At 40.9% G+C, this 23,927-nt stretch overlaps 1 protein-coding gene and 1 long non-coding RNA gene across 2 annotated transcripts in view; one reads left to right on the top strand and one right to left on the bottom strand.

The window, feature by feature from the left end:
- Positions 1–754: 754 nt before the first annotated feature.
- LOC122806499 lies at positions 755–1,883 on the bottom strand. The gene is made up of 2 exons (XR_006365514.1): positions 1,619–1,883; positions 755–1,081 (listed from the first exon to the last, which is right to left on the bottom strand). It is a non-coding gene; the product is annotated as an uncharacterized LOC122806499 (long non-coding RNA).
- Positions 1,884–1,987: 104 nt separating this feature from the next.
- The window catches only part of LOC122806498 (dnaJ homolog subfamily C member 3-like), a 305,071-nt gene continuing 283,131 nt past the window's right edge, over positions 1,988–23,927 (top strand). The window contains exon 1 of the mRNA XM_044076997.1: positions 1,988–2,294. Coding sequence (XP_043932932.1) covers positions 2,201–2,294 — 94 coding nt within the window. The 5' untranslated portion in view covers positions 1,988–2,200. The remainder of the gene's footprint in view (positions 2,295–23,927) is intronic.

Genomic DNA, 23,927 nt, shown 5'->3' with positions numbered 1-23,927 from the left:
CACTGTATGCTTAGAAGTCATCTTAGTTATTGCCTTTTTAACTCAGTTACTTTAATAGTGGCAGCTAAAAAGGAAGAAAATGCTTTTGGCATTTTTGGTATATTCCATTTTATTGGCATTGTGTTTTTCCCTTTATATAAATTTAATACATAATCATTTACTACATTTAAAATAGTCTGTTTACCATTAACTAAGTTACCATTGTTATCCCTTAAACAATGTATATGGGATTCTTTTTTAATAGTTTTCTTACCTATGTATGGTAGTATAAACTCTACCTATGTATGGTAGTATAAACTCACCCCTGCCTTTTAAAGAAAACTTTAAATTATTAAGCTTTGTAATCACAGAATGGAACAGGAGAACGTCTTACTGTGAGGCGACAACGCTACCGCAGCACCACCACCACAGTTTTTTAGCATATATGATCTTATAAAATATACCTCTGCAAAACAAATCTAAAAGTAGTGCTCGTCCTAGGAATATGTGAATACCACCCTTACTTAAGCAAAATAAAAGCTTTACAAAATAAGACTAAAATGCCAGAGTGCCTCTCTGTACCCAATGACCACACTCACCTGTCTCCCATAAACAGCCCCACTGAGCACACACAGCTTCAGAAAAAAATACCAGTATATGAGGCAAACTATACACTGTTGCAAGGAATGTACCCAATCATAAATGAGAAATCTATGTGGATGTGAAAGCATACAATTTACATTACAAAAGAGTAATGACAAATCAGCCATCGGAGTCCAGAATGTTGAAAGGCACAGCCAGTCTTTTACTACGTCTGGTGACACATTTTTTCCCTATGGAGATTTGTAGCCACTAACATGCATCCTCTTAAGTCCACAGAAGCATTTAAATCAGCCTTCTCCTGCTTAAAGAAGTTCTGAATTCGAAAAATCATCCCCTAGAAGATTGACACTAGAATCCTCTGGAGTTGGAATACCTTATTCAGGAGTTTGAGCAACAAGTGTAGAAGCAGTCAGAAGAGGTAAGGACTCAGGAGCTGGAGATGGCTCAGAAGTGGAAGCTGGAGTGCTGTCCCTTGGCTGTGGTACATCATCAGTCGTAGCTGTCAAAGAAGAACCATGCAGTGACACTTATTATGAAACACCTAAAAATTATACTACAATAATATAATAAGTCCATATAGTACACTACAGTACAATAGTTTTTAAGCTAAAGATGTATTTTTAGAGATATGCAATACAAAAAGTGTGTGCTACATTGAAAGCCGCATTCTCTCCTCCTCCTCCCTGCCTTTTTCTAAGATGTGTTTACAGTCGGTACTCTCTGCATTAAGCAAAATATGAGCAGTCTCACGTGAGAGCATGACAAACCGTACACTCGCTGCTGCTGATTGGAATAAAGAGCTTTACTTGCATTGATCACTCTGGATCTGAAAATAACCACATTAGTCGATTGTTCTATAACTTCAATTTGCAATCTACAACTGATATAATTCGTGTTACTGCAGTTTACTGTCATAATGTTGCCTCTGCATTATTACCCAAAGTAAATTTAGAAATAATTTGGAACGTGTCAACGTAACCGGGTGGACCGCCCTGCTTGGATCCCACTGAAAAAAAAAAAAAAAAAAAACTATTACCAACTCCAATCAGCAAAACCTGTCACATGAAGGTAGCTTTAATAGGCAGAACCGTCTAGCGATGAATCAAATACAACTTTTCTGACAAGACGGCACAAAATTCTGAATTAAGACACTGAAGTGGAATGCGGACGTGAAATACTATGGACATCAAAGCGATACCAGCAAAAAATGCCACTACAAAAATCAGTACACCCTATTTCACAATCTTTTCATCACAACCACAGGAAGCCTTATTGTCATCTGCTGTTGTCTATCTTAGACGCAACAAAAAGACGGAGATGTAAGCGGAAGTGATGTACCTCTGATGTCCAATGGGAGATGCCCACGAGTGTGAATCCGGAAAAGTATGTGATGCTGTCTAGTGTCTCATGTTTTTTTAAGTGCAGTGGAAAAGGAGTTATGATCGTGCATTTGACAGTTCTAATTTTGTTTTGAGATAGTCACCACAGGTGGCTGACCTTTTGAAACTGTTATCAGAAGCTGTGCAAACGGAGGTTTGGACTGGAAAACGGAGAACGTAGTGGTTATACAGAAGAGGCTCTCCTGGTCAACCCCCCTAACTGAGGGACAGTGACAAAAATGACAATGGAGGTGCCAGGGAGATCCCGGGGTCTCAGTTGTCTTCTCTCGTACGTTTCCTTGCTGTGTGTGGTGCTGGACTTGCATTTCGATGGTAAGGGGATTTGGCTGAGGTCATGTTAAATATTTAGGGACCGTAGTCACTAGCTCCAGTCTGATGAAGGAAGTGCCAGTTTAGGAGAGTGGGATACATTCGTGTTTTATGTTGCGAGTCGATTTATTTCTTGGCTTATTTCCTTTATGACTGATAGTGTGAGGTAATAAGCGAAGGAGATTGTTGCAGTACATTCAATGTGCAGAGTATAGCTGTTAACTAAATCGGAACAAATCACCGCAGACTTGGGGAAACATCCAGAAATATGGTCACTTTATAAAATATTAGTGCTATTAACTTGACAGAATAAGAGGATGTGAATAAATATGCACTTCTTGAAGTAAAATAAGTGTATAACTAATTATTGTCAGTATTTGTTATGTATAATGCACTGCATTTTCTCCAAAAAATCACCAGTGTCTGTTTTTTTGGGGGGGGGGGGGGGTGAAGAGGAGCAGTGCTAAAATGGGAGTTAAAATTGGGGACAGTTGAGAGGTATGGCCAAGAGTGTAAGGGCAATAGAAACTTATTTTATAGTTTTAAGGCAAGTGATGACTTGTACATTTTCTTCTTGTATAGGTTTAGAACAGAGAAATAAAAGTCAGTTTGTTCCACAGCAGTGTATGCAGCTTATATAGGCGTCTGCAGCAGAATGTTCTAGAATCTGTCTCTGTATAACAACTTTAAATAAAGGTAATTGATGGGGGTATAATTTCAAAGATAATCACTAGGCTAGCTGTCCTTGCAGGCTGTTTTAAGCTTAGCCAATTTGCCCTCAAAGGTGAGGATCAAACCCTGTACCTTGTGTCTGTGAGGTAAACACCTTAACTGTTATGCCATCTGTAACCCAGTTATGCCAGCCCCCTGCTGGGATTCCTGTATGCTTTTGCCACAGGCAGGTTGTTATCCCATCCACTCCAGTACCTGGGTCAGATCAATGATTTACAGATGGGTGAACCAGATTCTGTTGATGTACTGCAAAGATGCTCAGCATATTTCAAAGGCAGATGGTAACTGTACGTTCTATTTTCATTCTTCTGTGAAAGCTGCAGAAGCCGGTCTCTTAAGAATTTTAAGAAGTGACCTGTATCTGTCATATACATGCTTGGGTTTTGCTACTATTTTATATAGACATCAAGGCACAACGAAAAGTGATGGCATAAAAAAGAAAGACATCTGAATAAGTGTACCTGTTTTGATAAGTCTGTAAACAAATAAGATCGGTGGATGAAGAGCATGTTGTTACATTCTGAGATTGGTTTGAAATCTTTTTAAAGCATTGTCTTTATTTATTCATTCTAAAAAAATCTGTTTAAATGTAAGATGAGAGCATTAACTTTTAAAGGGTTTGTATTTTGTTTTTTTTGCAGTCCGTGACATTTGTTGTTTACACTGTTTCATATAAGGTGTTCATTTGTTCATCATTTGCATGATGTAGCACTTCACTTTGTTTCTCCTGAGCTGTTCCCCCTTCATATGTTCACATTTCTGCTCTTCTGCTTCCATGCCTGTTTTACAGGATGATAGCTGCTTGGACTTTGCTGATAGTTTTTATGTACATAAACATTTTGTAATTTCTTTATTTTTCAGTATGTTAACGGGGTAGGTGATCTGGTCTGTGGACCCTTTTCAAACACTTTCTGGACCACAGGCTCAGTACAATGTAGTAGAAAAGATGAAATAGACACACTGTAGTAATATAAGCAAAGCTGATGCAAAATTTCACAAATAATGAAATGTATACATAACAGGGATTTAACCAGTTGGTGTAATATAGTGCAGCATTATGCTATTTCCATTAGGACACTATACTGACCATATTCTTCCAATAAATTAAGTGAATATATTAACTGCCTTGTAGAGTAGAATTACAAAAGAAAGTTAAATGGTAGAAAGTAGTGGAGTAATAGTCTGCATAGAGTTGTAGAAAAGCCTCATATGATGGAAGAAGCAGCAAAGTGGGTCAGAAGTAATGAAATGTATGTTATGTTCTGGAATAGTGACACTGGATATAATTCTGTGGTTTAAGAGAAGGGTTCAGAAAACATAAGTAGTGTAATATTCTAACATTAAGTGGATTTTTGAGTTGCAGACAGTAGAAGCTGTTTTAGAAAGGGCTCCTTTATAGACTGATGTGATGGATCATTTGTAGCCTACATACTTGATCCCACATTGAATTTACCAAGGAAAGAATTAATGTCATATCCCTAAGAGGATGAACATCTTTGGACTTAGTTATGTCCCCCTTCCATAAGGACTTGAGGGGCCAGAATGGAGGTGTCCTTACGATTGTTAATCCACGCATCCAGGCTGTGCTTAAAATGGGTCAGTGAACTACTAAGATTCAGGGGTAGTCTACTCCATTAAATAGGTATTCTGTAATACATATGTATCACACTAGCAGCTTCTGTTTATATTGCTGTGAATGTTCAAACTTCATGGGCAGGTTTGTACAGTGTTATTAGTTTTGTGGATCCTGTGAGGTTAGGCAGATGTCCATCATTAAAAGCCAATGGGCCATGAAAGAGTGCAAGTGATTTGAGGAGGTCAAGGTGGCTCAGAGCAGACATGCCTTTGATTATCTTAGTAAGGAATTGTTGTGGTCTCTTTGAGTTGGGTCATGTGCTTAGATAAGTACATTCCAAATGGGGCATATACTGTGTGATTAGCCCGGTACAGGAAGTGTAGAAGGGGATGACTCCTTCCTTCGATATGGAAGATGTACATGTGATTTTCTGTCTGGCTATATACAAGGATTTCCCAACAACAGTGGTGACGTGGTAGCCAGAGGATATCTTACTGTCAATAGACATGCCCAAGTTCCTTATGACCAAATCAATTTTTTTGATGGGGGGGGGGGGGTTCCTGTGCATAGGAGGATCGGTGCCTGTGTTTGCTGATGAGGAAAGTGCTGGATGTTTGGCATTTAATTTAAGGACATGGTCTAAGCGTCACTCAACCACAACCAATAAGGCAAAACAACATACCCAACACACTAGTCATAGGTGACTCTATAGTCAGGCACACTGATGTCCCACTCACCAGGCTAAACAAGGAGAAGGTTACCATCAGCTGCCTGTCTGGTGCCAGGATCCGCCACATAACCCACACACTCAGGTCACTCCACAACAAGTACAAATATGACTCTGTCATTGTCCATGTTGGTGTGAATGACCTGAGGTGTACCTCCCTGGACTATATGAAAAGAGACATGGAAGAGCTCTCTGATCTTGTAGCCCAGGCAAATATGACCCTAGCCCTGAGTAGCATTCTGCCATCGCCCAGAATGATACCGCAGTACAAGGACAAAATGATTGACTTCAACAATTGGCTAAGCTTCTGGTGTCATTCTAAGGGAATCCAGTGTCTGTCTGCTTGGGATGACATGGTCGACAGACCATGATGCTTTGCCACAGATGGCCTGCACCTGTCGCCCCTGGGATTCTGGATACTGGCTAAGGCTCTTGCTGCCCCTATAGTGCCTTATTAGGCAAGGTTCAATAACAAATTCACCAGCGTAACAGGAACAGGCAAGCAAAAACTGAGAGTAATGCTACTCAATGCTAGAAATCTAAATCTCAAAATGCACTCACTCGATTAACTCTTTAAAATGGAGAACATCGATATCTGTGCAGTGACTGACTGAGACCTGGTTCAAGGCTCCAGAGAGCACCCTTGCACTACCAGGCTATAACTCATACCACACTTTTCGGCCATGTAACCTGGACCGAAACACCAAAGGCGGAGGTGTGTCCATATTCATTAAGAATATCCACACCTCCAGACTAGTTGCTCAGCATAATGCATCCGAGGTTATCCAAGTGCAGCTAACTCTAGGCAAAACTGCAGTCCAAATTGTAGCTTGCTACAGATCCCCCACCATGCGCCAGGATTCCCACTCATCTTTTCTTGATGTACTGGAAAACATTAGGGTTCAACCAAACACCCTAATAATGGGCAACTTCAACTACCCCACCATTAACTGGGAAAACTACTCGTGTACCAACTTCTTAGCTCAACGCTTTCTGGAATTCATAAACTCCAATGCCCTGGATCAACTTATCCACACCCCCACCAGGGGCAACAATATCCTAGTCCTAGTCATTACCAACATGAGTGACCGGTGTTCCACACCTGAAGTCAACTCCTTGTTGGTCCGATCCGACCATAAGCTAATCACCCTTGATATCTACATCCCGCCCCACCCCCCATTAAGGAAACCATGGTAAAACATTTCTCCAAAGCCAATTTCATGCTTCTTAAGACAGAAGTGGTGAACTTCATGACACCTATGCAAATGGACAATACAGTTACAACTGCTGAATCCTACACAAATGCACTTACACGAGTGCATGGATCGTGCTATCCCAAACAGAACCAAGACGCTATCCTCCAAAAAAGGAAGCCAATCTGGTGGTCCCCTGCCATAAATAAACTGTACAACAGAAGGAAGAAACTGTTGCAAAAGAGAGTAAAATCCCATGAGTGGAGGAGCTCCCTGGTCAGCTTCAGTAAGACGCTGAGATCTTTTATAAGATCCTCCAAAGCTAGCTACAAAAACAAAATCACCACTAATTCTAAGGATAACCACAAAGCATTCTATAGCTATGTCAATCTCGATGGCAACACCCAGATCTGCTCTGAGTTACAGCACAACGGCACGAAAATTACAGAACCAACTGATATTGTCAACATCCTGGCAGATAGGTTCAGTGCTAACTTTACCCTACCCTCATCCCCTAAAGGGCCCATATCTATACAGAAAGAATGCAGAGTCCCAGTAATCACAACTACACAGGTAAAAGCGGCACTCTCTAAAGCCAAAAACACAGCATCCATGGGACCGGACAACATCCCAAGCTGCGTTTTGCACGAACTTCAGAATGAACTGGCTCCCCACTTAAACACCATGTTCAATAAAAGCCTCGCATCAGGCTTTGTGCCCACTGAATGGCGCACAGCAGCAGTTATCCCACTCTACAAAGGGGGAGCCACCACTGATCCCGGGAACTATTGACCTATTAGCGTGATGAGTCTGATCTGCAAGGCCATGGAACGTATCATCATGGAACTCCTAAACAAAGACATTGGTAACCTCCAAACACTGGATCCCCCCCAGTTCGGGTTTGTGAAAGGCAGAACATGCCTTCTGAACGTGATCGACTTCTTTGAGGCAGTCACCAAACCGTAGATGAGGGTATGGATGAGGGTAAGGTGGTTCACACAGCCTATCTTGACCTCGTCAAGGCTTTCAACACCATCCCCCATTCTGGAATTATAGCTAAACTCACTAAACTAGGTATAAATCCCTGTGTCACAAGATGGGTTGCCAACTGGCTCACTGATAGAACCCACACTGTAAAAGTTGTAGACTCCAAATCTGACCTCAAAGCAGTGACAAGTGGAGTACCACAAGGTTCTGTCCTGGGACCTCTCCTGTTTGGTATCTACTTCTCTGAAGTACAGGCTAACACAGAAGGCCTCTGTCTAACTAAGTTTGCAGATGACTGCAAACTAGGAGCCATAGTCAAGTCCCCAAATGATGTGGACATCCTACAGAAGGGCCTCGCTGAGGCAGATGCCTGATGTGAGAGCCATGGCCTCAAACTCAATGCCAAAAAGTGCAGTGTTATCCCCTTTGGTAAAAACTCTGTACCCATGAACTACCACATAGGCAGCAATCTACTTAACACTGAATGTGTGATAAGAGACCTTGGGACCCGGGTGGACAGTAGTCTCTCCTTTGACAGTCACATCGCCACAGTAGTCAGGAAGTCTTTCTACGTGGCACACCTCATCATAAAAGGGTTCTCATCCAGGAAAAAAGTGGTCATTGTTCCCTTCCACTCGACACTCATTAGACCCATTATAGAGTACAACGCCCCTTTTGGAATGTACCTCACAAGACATCTGCAGCAGCTGGAAAGGCCACAGAAGTACCTCACAAAGAGGATTACTGCCCTCAAACAAATGCCCTACACTGACCGCCTCAAAAAACTCCAGCTTTACTCTCTAGCATATTGCCTACTCCGAGGTGATCTCTGCCTAACATATAAAGCTATGTCATACCCAGAGCTGTTGGACATGCTACACCTAAAGAAATCCCAATCCCTCCGAGCTACACGATCTATGGACCTAAACCTTGTCACCACAATAAACAGGACATGCTGGTGGAACAGATTCCTGTCCCAGAGACTTCCCATACTCTGGAATAGGCTACCCATCTATGTCAAGCAAAGTTCTTCATTAACACTCTTCAAGAAAAGTCTTGATGAGTGGATGGGAAATAGGAAATACACCCGGGGATCACTTCTGTGCCTCTGCTCGACAGTGGCACATGAAAATAACTTTCTTGGGTGATGTAAGCCAGGGAACCTTGTTGGCTAGGCTTACGTAGGCCCTTGAGCAGATAGCCTAGTACCTACCTATGAACATATGTTAAAGTGTGTGTTAGACCCTCCTGGAGAAGCTGATGATCAGTTGGGGTGATATTGACAGTCTGCAGTTTCATCATAAGCCCTTATCAGCATTGATGTCAGAGGTAGATACAAAAGTGTAGCAGCTTTTGAACAGATCTTTTGATTACACCACTGGTAGCTACTCACTTCATCTTTAATGTACCTCCAATACTAATAGATTGGGTTCTATAGGTGACCCAGCTTGCTATCCAGTAGGTTAACATAGGGTTTACGTTTAGTTTAATTCGTTAATGAATGATGCCAGAAATTGGAATGGTATCAAAGGCTTTGACCAGGTTCAGCTACACAGTGTGAACCAGTTTGCCCGAGTCCAGTGCCTCCATGACTTGTTCAGAGGAGACCACCGGACTTAGGAGGCAGGACCTGCCTTTAACAAACCCAAACTGGTTTGAATCCAGGAAGTTCTTTAATGATGCACTGTATTGCGTTACAGATAAGGTTTATGGGTCTTGTAGCTTCCTGGCTCAATAGAAGAGCCTTTTTGTGGTGTTGAATGACAAGAGCAGTCCTCTATATCTCTGGCACAAATTCAGTGCAAAGGCTGATCATCAGAAAATGTTTGATGCTTACAAAACAACAACTGGGCACATTATTTGGGCCTATAGAGCAAGTGTTCTTAGCCTTGGAGAGAGCATGTAGGGCATTTGCAGAGGTGATCAAGGGGATGGCATTGGCACACTAATGTGCTGTGAATAATTAGGCAGGAAGATTGAAAATAAAGTTTGAGCTGAATTTTTCCACTAATATGTTGGTTATGTTCTCAGGTGACGAGTTTGTAGTGTTACTTGTATTCAAAAGTATGCATGCTGATTGGATGGCCCAACTAATGTGCACATTGTAAATCCAGCATATACCATTAGAAATTTGTTTGGCTAGACTGGTCGTACTCACCTCTTAATACTATTAGAGTGTTCTTGATAATGCCAAAGTTCATACTTACTTTCATTCACAAAATGCACCTACATGAAAATCGTCTCCGTCTCTTAACTGTTAAAGCATACTAGGGTAATATTTAAAAGGCATACCTAAATCTGCCCTTTTAAAAGATACAACTTAAGCAAAAGAGCTGAAACTAACACTGCACCACCTAAGGAAGGTAAAGTTACTATTCAGAAACATGCTAGCTGATTATACAGACCAATCAATATGCTTGTTGAGCATTGATGTTCCCTACCAGAAGTCCTGTTTAATTATTTTCTACACACCAGTAAGTAGCAAATATGACCTGTTAAAAAGTGTCACTTAAGTAAACTGCTCAGTGGAGCAGAATAATATGTCTCATTGAAAGCATTTTAATGCCAGGAGTGCTTCTGCAAACAGCACAACATCATACATTTGAACCTGTAACATTTTTAGGGACATGTGTGTTATTATTTAATTACTTCATTCCACAATGGTTTGCCAGGAAACTACAGTTTTGTGAAAAACGGACCATAAAGTGTGACACAATCTGTGTAAATGCAGACATACAGCAATTCTAAATTGACAATGCAAACAAGATGCATAAAAAATATATCAGATCCAGGAAACTCTCTTTACAGAAGAGCATGCAGAGTACATGTCTTGCTTGCCCCTTACTGTCACAAACCCAGAGGAAGAATACTAAAGTTATTTTATATAATGACATTATAAAGTAACTTCATTGTATAATAGCAATAATCCACTCCTGTGATCAAACCACTCCAACCATTGATAAATCCTGAGTTATCCACATCCAGTTGTGGAGTATTGCTGAATTAACTCGGAGCATTGTTGGGAATTACTTCCAAGGTTCCTTACGTAGATGAACAAGGCTTTGTGTTTATCCATAACATGAGTGACAGTCAATTTTAGCTTACTTTTGGAGGACATGGATTTGTTGTTAAGTCATTTGTTTTATCTTTTTGAGTCTTCTGTAGGTGACGGGGTGTACATTTTGCTTTTATGGGCTACAAGATTTTTGTTCTTATTGTATAGTTTGTTAATGCTAGAGTCCCACCAAATGAGTTTGTTTTTAAATTTGGTATGTGTTTAAGACTTATGGGTACTGAGGCTTCAGTCCAAGCCTGGTGGATCTACATGAGCAATAGGGAAGCAGAAAAGTGGTTACAGACATTGAAAATTGTGATGAGAGGTTATATGCTGTCATGATGTAGTTTTAATGCAAGCATAGGACAAAAACATTATGAGGATGCTAGCAGAGTAGTGGTTCTTTCTGTAACAGGTAGGTGATTAATAAGCTTAGTAAATAACAGAGGTGATTTAGAGGATGTGCAGCATACTTCATGTTTTGGGAATTCTCTTGCATAGTTAGTGTGCACATATTTTAATTTTGGAGTGATGATATTGTTAGAAACAAGGTGTATAAGTTGAGAATGAGAAGTCTTGTGATCCTGTAGGCTTGACCTTAGCTGTGCAGAAACTGTCAATGTTGACTGACAAATAATGGTGGAGATTAGGGAGGGATCAGTAGTGATGCCATAGGTATTTTGTAATTAAAGGCTGTTGTCCCAATGGTCAGCTTGTAAGGTTTAGAGGCAGATGAGGGGGTGTTCCAAATGACATTGAGTTAGATAGTTTTTGTAGCATTAACTTTTAGATCATGAGCTGTGAACCAAATTAACCGGTCATAATGCCTAAGGTTTACTGGCAGGCGGAACAAACGGATCATTTGTATACAGGATAAAATTCAGTCTTGGTAGGGCTAAAGAAAGGTCACTGGTGAACAGAACCTTGTGTGATGTTGGAAGGAAGGAGCCTGGTACAAAAGTACTTCTAAGAAGAACATTTTGTACTATTTAAGGACAATATTTTGATTCATTTCTTACTCTTAAGGAAAGAGTTAATATGTTGGTAAGCTTTAAACCATAGTTGTAAACATGTGATCCTTCGCTGGGAACAGGGCTATGGTGATATTCCAAGGTAGGTAGAGACCTAGCTGCGAACTATTTAAGAGATAGTCATCACTGATAAAAATTGCATAATTTCTTGTAAATTAGGTTTTTTCCTGATTTTTTTTTTTTTTATGTAAACCTAGAAAGTTTGCTATCAAGTATTAATAGTCAGGAGAAGTAAAAGTTTGTAAGTTTTGAAAGTGTTATAATTTGTAGCTTTTTCTCATTCATCAGTTATTTTTGGGGAACAGACAAGTTATAGATGTAAGTTAATAGGTTCATAGGTAGGTACTAGGCTATCTGTCCGAGGGCATTTATAAGCCTAGCCAGAGTGTGTCGGCTTTCACCACCCCATTGATTAATTAACTGAGCCTCTGTCAAGCAGAGCCAATGAAGTGATCCCAGGGGTGTATTTTCTGTTACCCAGCCACTCGTCAAGGCTTCTCTTGAAGAGTGTTAGTGAGGGGCTCTGCCTAACGTAGTTAGGAATTTTGTTCCAAAGCATGGGGAGTCTGTGTGACAAGAATCTATCCCTCCAGCATGTTCTATTTATTGTTGTGGTGAGGTTTAGCTCACTAGAGCGTGTGGCTCGCAGTGACTTGGATTTCTTTAGGTGGAGCATGTCCATCATTTCTGAGTTGGACACGGCTTTGTAAGTCAGGCAGAGATCACCTCTGAGTAAGCGATATGCCACTGAGTACAGCCGGAGTGTTTTCATTCGGGCTGCATAGGACATATGTTTGAGGCCAGTAATCCTTTTGGTGAGGTGCTTTTGTGGTCTTTCAAGCTGTTGGAAGTGTCTTGTGAGGTACATCCCAAATGGGGCATTGTACTCTATGATGGGTCTAATGAGTGACGAGTAGAGGGGCACTATAACCTCTTTATTTCTAGATGCGAACCCCTTAGTAATTAGATGGGCCACATAGAAGGATTTCCTAACTACTTTGGCAATATGATTGTCAAAGGAGAGATTACTATCTACCTGGGTCCCCATATCTCTTATTACCTCTTCTGTATTAAGGGGGCTGCCGCCTATGTGGAAATTCGTGGATGTTTTTGTTTTCCCAAACGGGATGACTATGCATCTTTTGGCATTTAACTTGAGGCCATGACTTTGACACCAGGTGTCTGTCTCAGTAAGGCCTTTTTGGAGGATGTCCGTGTCAGCCGGAGAGTCAATTATGGCTCCCAGTTTGCAGTCATCGGCAAACTTGGTTAGCCATAGTCCTCCTGTATTTGCCCGTACTTTAGAGAAATATATGCCAAACAGTAGGGGTCCCAGAACCGAGCCTTGCGGGAAACCACTTGTGACTGGTTTAGAGTCAGACCTGGAGCCCGCTATTCTTACCGTGTGAATTCTGTCTGTAAGCCAGTTGGCAACCCATCTTGTGACGTAGGGGTTTATGTTAGTGAGTTTTTCTGTAATACCCGAGTGAGGAATGGTGTCGAACGCCTTGGCGAGATCAAGGTAGGCTGTGTGAACCACCTTTCCCTCGTCTATTGCCTTGGTAACTGTCTCGAAGAAGTCAGCCAGGTTTAGTAGTCTTGATCTACCCTTAACAAAGCCAAACTGGGACGGGTCAAGGGTTTGGAGGTTCTCAATTTCTTTGTTAATGAGTTCTATGATGATGCCCTCCATAGCCTTGCAGACCAGGTTAGTCAGGCTTATGGGGCGATAGTTACCAGGGTCATTTGTGGCCCCTCCTTTGTGGAGCGGAATAACCATTGCTGTGCACCATTCTGTGGGCACGTAGCCTGTGGAGAGGCTGAGGTTGAACAGCATGTTTAGGTGGGGGGGTTAGTTTGTTCTGTAGTTCGTGCAAGACGCAGCCTGGGACACCATCTGGCCCCATTGATGCTGTGTTTTTGGCTTTTGAAAGGGCTGTTCTCACCTGTGCTTCTGTGATTTCCGGGACACTACACTGTTCCGGTATTATTGTGGGCCCTTTTGAAGGTGAGAGGGAAGTGAAGTTTGCACTGAATCTATCTGCCAGTATGTTGGCAATATCAGTAGGTTCAGTATATTTTGTGCTATTTTGCACTAATTCAGAGCATATCTGCGAGTTGCCGGTTAATGGTTTTGAAATGTAAGAGTTGTTTTTTTATGTAGATTGTGCAGTGCTCCTTTTAACAGTTTTCTGAAGTGAGAGTTGTGGGAGGTCAAGAAGAGGGTCAAAATCATTGTTTTACAAGGTATGAAATAAAAAAAAAGGTTAAAGGGGGCAAAGGAATGATTACAAATACTATGAGTATGCTTTAACTCAAGAAGGAGGGAGAGTGGCAGGTTGTACATAAAAAAGAGGTAACACTTATAGAATTTTTACAATACAATAAAGAGATGACATGGTGGATTTTCACAGGAGGTGGTTTAATTTCAGACCACTAAAATTTAGGATTGCCTCAGAACTTTTGTAATTGGTACTGTGTGCTGATTGGGCTTCTGTAGTAGCTCATCTGGCTATGACTTTGAAATTAAGAAAACATGGTAGGTCATCTTGTTTGGTAGCTTCTGTTGTTTTCATGGTATATGTTAATAATTAGTGGCCAAGAGAGAAGGCTTCAGTAAAACAAATGTAGAAACTTATGAAACATAATGTCCTTATGTAAAAATGTCACCGTAGTATTAATGAAATGTTAATAATGTAGCGATGACATGCATCACTGTGGTTGTATGCCACTTACATTTCACTGAATGGTGAGACAGCATTTAAGGATGGTATCTGAGTGGTTCTGTGATTGGCATAGACTTCCAGATTGGTGAAAGGTGCACTTAAAAAATGCCATCCCAAAAATCTGTTTGTACCGTGGGTGTGCTGAGAAGGTTGAGTCAGAAGAGCTAGGGGACTGAGTGGCTTTAACCACTGAAAATATATTGAAGGACAGTGATGTGTTTAACAGTATTTGAACAAATGTAAGGATTGGGTACTGTAAGCTGTTACTGACATATACTAGCCTAGTTTACAGCAGGAGTGACAGCATTTTTTTCTATAGAGGCATCTGTAAAGAATTGAACCACTTTATTATATGTTTGTATTTGTTTGAAAAGGAATGGGCTGCCTGGGTTAGTATAAAGGATGTGAGCCTTACAGCAGTTTGAGTGTTAGGATCTGAACTGTAAAGTTGTAAAAAGATGAGAAATGTGGCAAGCTGTACAGAACAAATCATTTGTGTCTAAAGAAAATGCAGCAGAGGTTTGAAAGTTAAACCTGTAGCAGCAAACACATATTGTATTATACAGGCGTGGACCCACAAGACCTTTGGTCTTTTTAGTATGCTGCTTCTTGCCAAAAACTGTAACCAGAAAGTTTTAAATGCAAGCAAATCTCCCTCAAAGCAGAGCTGCATAGCTATTTCAATATAGAATTTAAACATAGCAGGAAGCAGAGGATCAGGGTGTCTGTCTAATGGAGAAAGGAGGGATCTGTTTTAAAGGGATTGTGCTAAGTGAATATTTCCCAGTACTGACTCATTCTGGGTTAACTCCTGTGGAGCTTCTTCAAACAATCTGACTCTGTTTGAAAAAATCTGCTTGGCGGTTATTTCAATTCAATCTGTGCTTTACTCTTTGATTGTTTGATGGAGTTTTGACTAACCCGATGGAGCTCATGTGTATGTTTTGCCTGTTTATCTTTTTGCATTATTTTAAGGGGTAAGAGTCAGAGGTTGATGCATTACATTTATCTTTCATTTATTGCTGTTAATGAAATCTGATGTTGGTCAATGTTTTTCTTGCCATCCATATCTTCAAATCTCTTTTTTTTTTATTTTATGTATCTGTCTGCAAAGGTATATTTAATTTCTAAACAGCATTGCGTATTTTGTTAAATAAAGAGTTTATTTTGTTTCACAAACTTGTGGCTGGTTCCTTATAATTGTATACATGGAGATGTGCACAAAATGGGAATGTTATAACCACTGGCAACTGCCTATTGAAAAGAGACTGTTTACCACCTACAGCCATAAAATAGTATTAGTAGTATGGATGGCTTTCATTTTTCCCCCTTTTTGCTTCATATGTTCTGGCTGGCACAGTGCCTCCATCCATTGCTGGGGCCACCAGCTCCTTCTTCCACCCCTGGTTTTTGTCCATCTCAGGGCTGAGGCCATTGTAGATATAAAGGACATCGGGGGGGGGGGGGGTCATGCCAGTAACTGCGTCTGCTGGGAAGATTTTTTAAATTTGATTATCTACCCTCATTTTCTCTTCCTCCCCGGTGTGCTCATCTGTTTTGTCCGAGGGCTGCTCCCCACTAGGTACTACACCACCATTCAGGGAGCTCCTTTAATGAAGCCCCCTCCCCTCCAGGATTGGCACATCCATCCATTTCCTGCCAGTGCCTCAAATACCTGAGTTACTAATTGAACCCATGTCACCTGGACCATACTTAGAGCATTGTTCTCTTTGCCTTCACTTTTGAAGTAAGCTTGTTTAACTCGGTTCTCAAAAAGGTTGAGTTAGATACTGTCGATATGGATAATTTACAGACGGGTCTTAATCCTGCCCTTTGTTGGGAAGGTTCTTGAGTAAGTGGTGTATGTACAACTGGATGGTAAACGTCATCATCACAGATTCATTCATGCTCAGCTTTTGGGGCCGGGTGTACTACAGAAGTTACACTTTGCAGAGTCTGTATCAATTTCCTAAAAGTGAGGGTCCAGCACTAATGTTCATTTTTGGTCCTTTTGCATCTCCGTTCAGTATTTGACATTATTGACCATATGATCATGTTGGAAGACATAGGATACATGTTGGTGCTTCTTTGAGCATGGTATTTCATATGTGGGACTAATGCCTAATGCTGAATTACATGGTTTGGGTGGGGGTGAGTTGGCAGCCTCAAAAAGCTCACAACAGAAAGATTTCTGGGTTATGATTATAGTGTGAAAGGGGCAAACCAAATGTTACACAGTATATCATTCAGGCGTAGGAAATTGACAGTGCCCCTGGGTCAGGCCCTTGTAAAGGCAATGAGTAGAATACAGTGTTTATAGTTCTGCAAGTCACTTAATCCTAATTCAGACCACTGCTTACCAAGCACAAACTTACAACTGCTTCAGGAACTTGGGCTAAATTAAAATATATTTTTAATACCTATAAATTTTAATATTACAAAAAAGACTAGAGAAACATATATACATATATATATCGATGCATGTATATATGTCTGATAATGTTTTTCTTTGAAACATGTTGTAGTTATCGCTGTCAAATGTAAATCATATAATAATTCAGATGTATAGTTATTCCTTTGTAAGAATGTGAGGGAGCGTATTCCTACTTGGAAGTATGGAGTGAATAATTTTCTCTTCAGAGCCTGGATTGTGGATGCGAAGGTTCATTTTGATCAGCCCATTTTCGTAGAGAACAACTGAAATAAATTTATTTAAGAGGCTTGCAAGGAGAAATAGGTCTCATTGCTAGAGAATGTGCAAGAGTTGGAATGGTGTATGAAGACAGAGTTGGGGAGCTTCACCTCTCTTCACTCGGGGATGAGAGTCATGATATGGTTGCAAAGACGTTAAATATTAAAGGTGATGTTTTATGGGCTAAGGCCGGACCACGAAGGTCAGCTAGAGTAATGGGGAGCATGCATGGCTGCTAAATTAATGGAAGAGGTTCAGCCTAGACGTTATGAAATACTTTTTATGGTGTGAGTGGTAGATGGGTGAAATGACTTGCCAGAATAGGTATGTTAGGTAATACACATGGCACATTTTAAAACTGGAAGTGACTGCTTGGGTAGACAAGAAGAATGGCTGGGAAGTTGCCATACTTTGACAGACTAGCGACTAGCTCAAATTGCTGTCTGCTGCTAGCGCTGCTCTGCTTCCTTGACTGAACAAGACTGAACAGTGAGTCATGTACTTGCAACTCTGTGTTTGTTTGGTTGCTTATTATTATGCTGAATATTTATATAAAGCAGAAGTATGCAGGCTGTTTTCTAGAGTTTAGCACTGCACATAATTACAAAGACTTGGCTTTTATGACTCGTCATTTCTTAATTTTGTTCGTATTCTGTTTCAAGATATAGACAGGTGAGTTAATGTTTTCTATAAAACATTTGATACAGCAATAGAAAACATTTGATACAGCAATTTCTTCTTTCCAAAATGGATTCTCTCATTTGATAAATTCTGAATAATGTTTGCCTCCACGTAAGTTTGGATTAACATTGTTTGCATACTTTTTTTTTTTTTTTGCCCAAAGTACTGGGAGGTAGATTCTAGAATTAGTCTTACATTGGAAGACTGAGCAAAAAGCTTTTTTTCAGATGTTATATCGCATGAAGGTTTTAAGTGATATACTGCCTTCTAAGGTACACGTGCATTGCTGAATTTGAAAAATCTGCCCTTCTTTCTCCTAAAACGTGTAATTTTAATGCACTGATGTTAAACTGTTTAGTAAGAAGGCAGCTGGGCATTCTTACCTGTGCACCAGGGTATACTATTCCATGCAGTGTGGATGTTAAAATGTACACTCAAGAGTTTGCCAGTGTGAATTCCAGGCTGTAGTCCACTGCCAATGTCAGAAACTTTGTTCTGCTGCTTTGCCTGCATGAATAATGCAGTATAACTACTTTTATTACACATAAAACATTGTGAATGGTTTCCATGCTGTGAATATTTCCAGTGCGATTAATAGTGGTTTAAAAAAACAGATTGCTGTAGATATACTTTGAATTAAGTGCTTTTTCACTGCCTAACGGCCCCATCTTTGTGTATAAAATGTTTGGTTTTAACCACAGTTGTCCTTCTCAGTGAAACCAATTAGCCATCATGTCCTTGGAGTACATAAGGTCAGTGCGGTTACTAGTTGGCAAGCTGAAGGGTTGTTGTAGTGTTTTTTCTAGACCAATAATGTGTTCCTTGTGTTATGGTAGTTGCCATGACAGTACTGCTGTGTATAGTAACTTTCATCTTGCAGTTTTATTACTAGTGATCAGCAGTTGGTTCTGTTACAGCATGTGCCTACTTAAACTGGGCATGTCTGTGCAAAAATTCATTGAATACTGTAAAGCCCATCTGTATGTCAGGCATTATGGCAGATCATACGTCCTCTACAGGTAAGCCCTACCTTTAGCCCAAGATGACTGCAAGTGTTACCAGAGACTGAGGCTTGATTGTAAAAACACATGCCTGGAAATGAAAGGCATGCTGCTCAGAAAAGCACATTGTCCTTAATTACCACATACTCTTGGTACATTTTGTGAACTACTCTGCATGGAGCTTGCTTAGTATAGAATGTCTGTGAATTGCCGTATTAAACAAGAATAATTTCAAAGTAATGTACTAAAGTGCGCAGTGGTCCTGTTCAAATAGGTGACATTCCCTACACTATAATTTAAAAAAATGTTAGAAGACGACTCCCAGAATTTGGCTTTAAGGGTAGATCCTGTTCAATGAATATGATAATTTTTTAGAGGGTGACATAAGCTGTGGAGGGTGTTTCCATTGTCCATATAGCATACCTTGACCTTGCCAAAGCATTTTATACTATACCATATGCCAACCTTATCAACAAGCTAAATGCACTCAAAACTGATCCTCCTGTAATGTCACAAGATGGGTCGCAAACTGGCTCAAAGACAGAACCCACAGAGTCAGAGTTGCTGGAGCCATGTCCGACTCGAAACCGGTCACAAGTGGCGTCCCACAAGGTTCTGTCCTGGGACCTCTCTTGTTCGGTATTTACTTTTCTGAGGTACAGGCCAATGTGGGAGGACTATGGCTCACCAAGTTCGCAGATGACTGCAAACTGGGCGCCATAATCGACTCTCTATACATACATACATAGGTTAGTACTAAGCTAACTGCTCTTGTGAGCCATTTTTGATACTCAAACCCTGCACCATGTGTTTGTAAGGCAAACACCTTAACCATTAAGCCACCCTCCCAACCTTAAGCCACCCTCCCAACCAGCTGACACAAACATCCTTCAAAAAGGTCTCGCAGAGACGGATAACTGGTGCCAGAGCCATGGTCTAAAGCTAAATGCCAAAAAGTGTATAGTCATACCCTTTGGCAAAAACAATGTGCCCACAAATTACCACATAGGTGGTAACCCATTAAGTACAGAGAAAGTAATTAGGGATCTGGGGACCCAAGTTGATAGCAATCTCTCCTTTGACAACCACATTGCCAAAGTGGTTAGAAAGACCTTCTACATAGCCCACCTCATCCATGAAAGGATTCACATCTAGATCAAAAGAGGTAATTGTGCCACTTTATTCATCCCTCATCAGGCCCATCATAGAATACAATGCCCCCTTTGGGATGTACCTTACCCGACACCTGCAGCAATTAGAAAGACCCCAAAAGTACCTCACCAGGAGGATCAAGGGACTCAAACAGATGCCATATGCTGCTCGGTTTAAAAAACTCCAGCTCTACTCAGTTGCATACCGCCTACTTCGAGGCGATCTATGCCTGACATATAAAGCTATGTCCAACCCAGAATTAATGGACATGCTCCACCTCAGTAAATCTAAATCCCTTAGAGCCACGTGCTCGAGGGACTTGAACCTCAGCACAGAAATAAATAGAACATGCTGGAGGGACAGATTCATAACCCAGAGGCTCCCTTCGCTCTGGAATAGAATTCCAATTCATGTTAGGCAGAGCACCTCGCTGACTCTCCAAGAAGAATCATGATGAGTGGATGGGGGATCGTAGGTTTGTCCCGGGGATTACTCCCATGTCACTATTAGACAGAGGCACAGTAAACTAAACTTTAAAAAGGGCACAGTATACTCAAATCAAGGGGTGGCGTAAGCCAAACACAACGGGCTAGGCTTATAAATGCCCCAGGGCAGATAGCCTAGTATGAACCTATGAACCTATGTAATCAGATGGATAGCTAGTTGGCTGAGGGAAAGACTCCACACTGTAAGGGTGGAAGGTGCAGCTTTGGAGAGCATGAATGTGATCAGTGGGGTACCATAAGGTTCCATGCTAGGATGATTGCTGTTTGGCATATACTTCTCTGATCTCCACATTAAAAATCAGAAACTATGGTTAGTCAAGTTTGCCAATGATCGTAAACTGTGTATTAAATTTGAAACACCTTCTGATATGCAGAAGCTACAAAGTGAGTTTACTCATGTTAATAGCAGGTGGTATGACAGGCATGAATTTAGTATTTTTGAATTTAGCAAACAAACCATCCACTCTGGTTATAGTTTAGAAAACACCCTACTCCAAATTGAAAATTGTTGAGAGAGACCTTGGAACATGGCTAGATATCTGCCTTTCCTTTGACTATTGTGTTGCAGTAGTGGTCAAGAAATTCTTCTGTCTTGCACAGCTGAGTGTAAAGGATATTTCTTCTAGGTCCTAGGAAATTCTGATTTCCCCTTAAATTCTGCACTGATCTGGCCCATAATAGAATACAGTGCCCCTTTGGGATGTACCTTACTGAACATATCAAGCAGTTGGAGAGACCCCAGAAGTTCCTGAGAAAAAAACTCTGTAGGACTAAAGAACCTGAGCAATCAAGAGAGGCTGGAGGTCTTGTCCCTCCTTGTATTCAGTGTCTTACAGACTCCTTAGAGATTGTTTGTATCTTGCTTTCTGGGCACTTGGGGATCCAGTAACCCAATATCTCTTGGCTATCCTCAAATAATTAAGTTCTGCAAACAGCAGAAACAGAGATGTGAACCTGTTTTCAGCAAATATACAGGTCATAGAAGAGAGACGTCACACACAACCTTTTCACTTGGGTCACTAGCTCTCAACCTTTTGGCCGAAAAAATCTGAACAAAGCTCCCTAAAAAGGGACAAGTTTTAACTATTGCTTTCATAAACTTAGAAAGTTAATAGAATAAAAGGTTTTGTGTTACCATGCATTTTCTGAAGGATATGAAGTCCGAAACTCAAATGCCTGTCATTATATAACCTGTAACTAACTAACCTGTAGAGGCCTTACACGTGCAGGCTGGGCTTAGATCCCACTCTGTTAAGGGCTTCTTATAGCCAACATTTACTACGTACCTAAATGTTTGTATTTTTTTTTTTTTACAACATATGGTTTTGCATACTATAGATGTTATAGCAGTCAATTAAGTAGTATCTCAATAGTATTTGCTATACCTAGACATTTAATTTCCCAAAGATTTCTGCTTGGCCTGCCTGACTGTTTGTGTATGTCTTATGTGATATATGACTGTTTTGACCATTAGAATAATCTGTACTATTTGCATTTTTGATAGTGCATTTGATACTCTGTATGCTAATATTCACTTTAACATTTTCTTGTTTCCACTGTTTTCTTTTGTACTAGCTATCCCCTGCTTTACCCTGTGTTTTTGCCTGGGTGAATCTCACTACTAAATCCACTAAGGTGCTCTCTGCCCACTGCCCTTGGAAAAGTCAAGACACTGCCTTCTTCTGCTACCCACTACTTCAAGAGTTCAAGAAAGTATGTCTACCCACATCACGAAGTGTTATTTTTAACAAACTTATCCTTGCTAAGCCTTTGTCTGACCCCAGCTAAGCGCCAGCAGCAACCCTCGACTATAGTCCCTTATCTCCTTCCTCCCCCACACTTTAGACTGCTAACTTGCTTTTCCTCTCTCTACCAGTTAGTCTACTTCTACTTTTGGAAGCTCCTGTGCATGTTTGTGCACCTCTGCTTTTTGGCCACTAGATGTCATCCTACACCCACCTATACTCCTTACATTAGTATTTATTACCTTCCTCATTTTTTCTATTCTCTCCTTTCCTACTACTATCCCTTTCCTCCTTCTGATATTCTCTCTAATCCTTCCCTCTTTAGGCTACTATCTCCCATCTTGACTTACCAGCCTACTCTGATACTTTTTCCTCCCTCCTTGGTGGTCTACTGTGTGTCCCGCTCCGTTCGCCCTGCGGGCTCACTCCGCTCCCCTCCCTACCCCCAATTCCCACCCACCCCCCGGGGTCCTAACCTTATACTTCTCTAGTCCCTCCCCTAGACCTACCATCCAATCCTTTTGTCTTTACCCCCAAAATAATCCCCTCCCCTCCACACTCTCCATATCCTCCTCCCTCATTTCTCTTTTACATACTAGCCCTCCTTACACTACTCACACCTACTTTCTTCTACCACTATTACCTCCCTTTCTATATCTCCCCACTCATTTCACCCCTCTCCCTACCTCACATTTCATACCACTACCATACCTCCTATTACACTTCTATATATCCCTTCTTTACATTCATACACCCACACTTCCTCTAGACTACCCCTAATCTGTGACTTTTTCCCTACAACCTCCTCTAACTTACTTACTCTCTAACATGAGTCTCAATCTATCCACACTGTTTTTACTCTTGATTCTACTCTTAACTACTCTTTACTCAACCTACCTCCTTACCTTTTTCGAGTATCCACTTCTCATTCAGCCAACAAACTCACAGACACACACTTCTTCCTTCTATACTTCTCTGAATTCTTTCTCCAATACCAATACTACCCCAAGATACCTCCTACCCAAATACCATAGGTACTCCCATCTCTCCTACACTCTACACTCAAACAAAAAAATAAGACCTCTAACGCTTCTTAGTATCAAAATCACATCTAAACCTATCAATCCTACCTTACAAGACGGTGACATTCATCCCAACCCTGGCCCCATACATCCTTCTACACAAACACCCAAACATGGCACCAATACTACACTCCTCATAGGACACCTTAACATACGCAGTGTAAACAACAAAGTACCCTACCTTCATACCCTCCTAGATATACACAGCTTTGACATTCTCTGTCTCTCTGAAACCTGGCTAAAGCCAGCCACTAACGATACTGAGATTATACCACAAGGCTATAATATACTCAGGCTTGACCGTAACAAATGAAAGGGTGGTGGTGTAGCAATACTGTTTAAGAACCATCTTAATATCTCTACCCTACCTGCCTGTCCAACCCAAGATAGTAAGGTAGAAGCCATCATCTCAAAACTTCAACTTAATGCCAAAAAAGCCCTTTACATCATCTGCATTTACATACCTCCAGGAAACAACATACCAGTTGTAGAAGACTTTCTCAATTGGGTTTCCAACTACTACCCCCAAGAAACTATCATTCTTGGTGACCTAAATATTGACTGGAATGCTATTAATACCGATAATCCCATCTCTCACATTAACCTAAACGGTTTCACCCAAACCATTACATCCACAACAAGAGTTAATAAGTTAAACAGAAAACAGACTATATTAGACTGGAATCTTATAAACAAATGTAATATCACTTATAATGTTGGGACCCTGCCTGATGACCTCAGTGATCACTG

The sequence above is a fragment of the Protopterus annectens genome, chromosome 7.part0, assembly GCF_019279795.1.
Source record: "Protopterus annectens isolate FY-2018-M chromosome 7.part0, PAN1.0, whole genome shotgun sequence".
NCBI lineage: Eukaryota > Metazoa > Chordata > Ceratodontiformes > Protopteridae > Protopterus > Protopterus annectens.
Note: the sequence above shows the minus strand (reverse complement) of the source record. Positions and strands in the feature narration are given on the sequence as shown.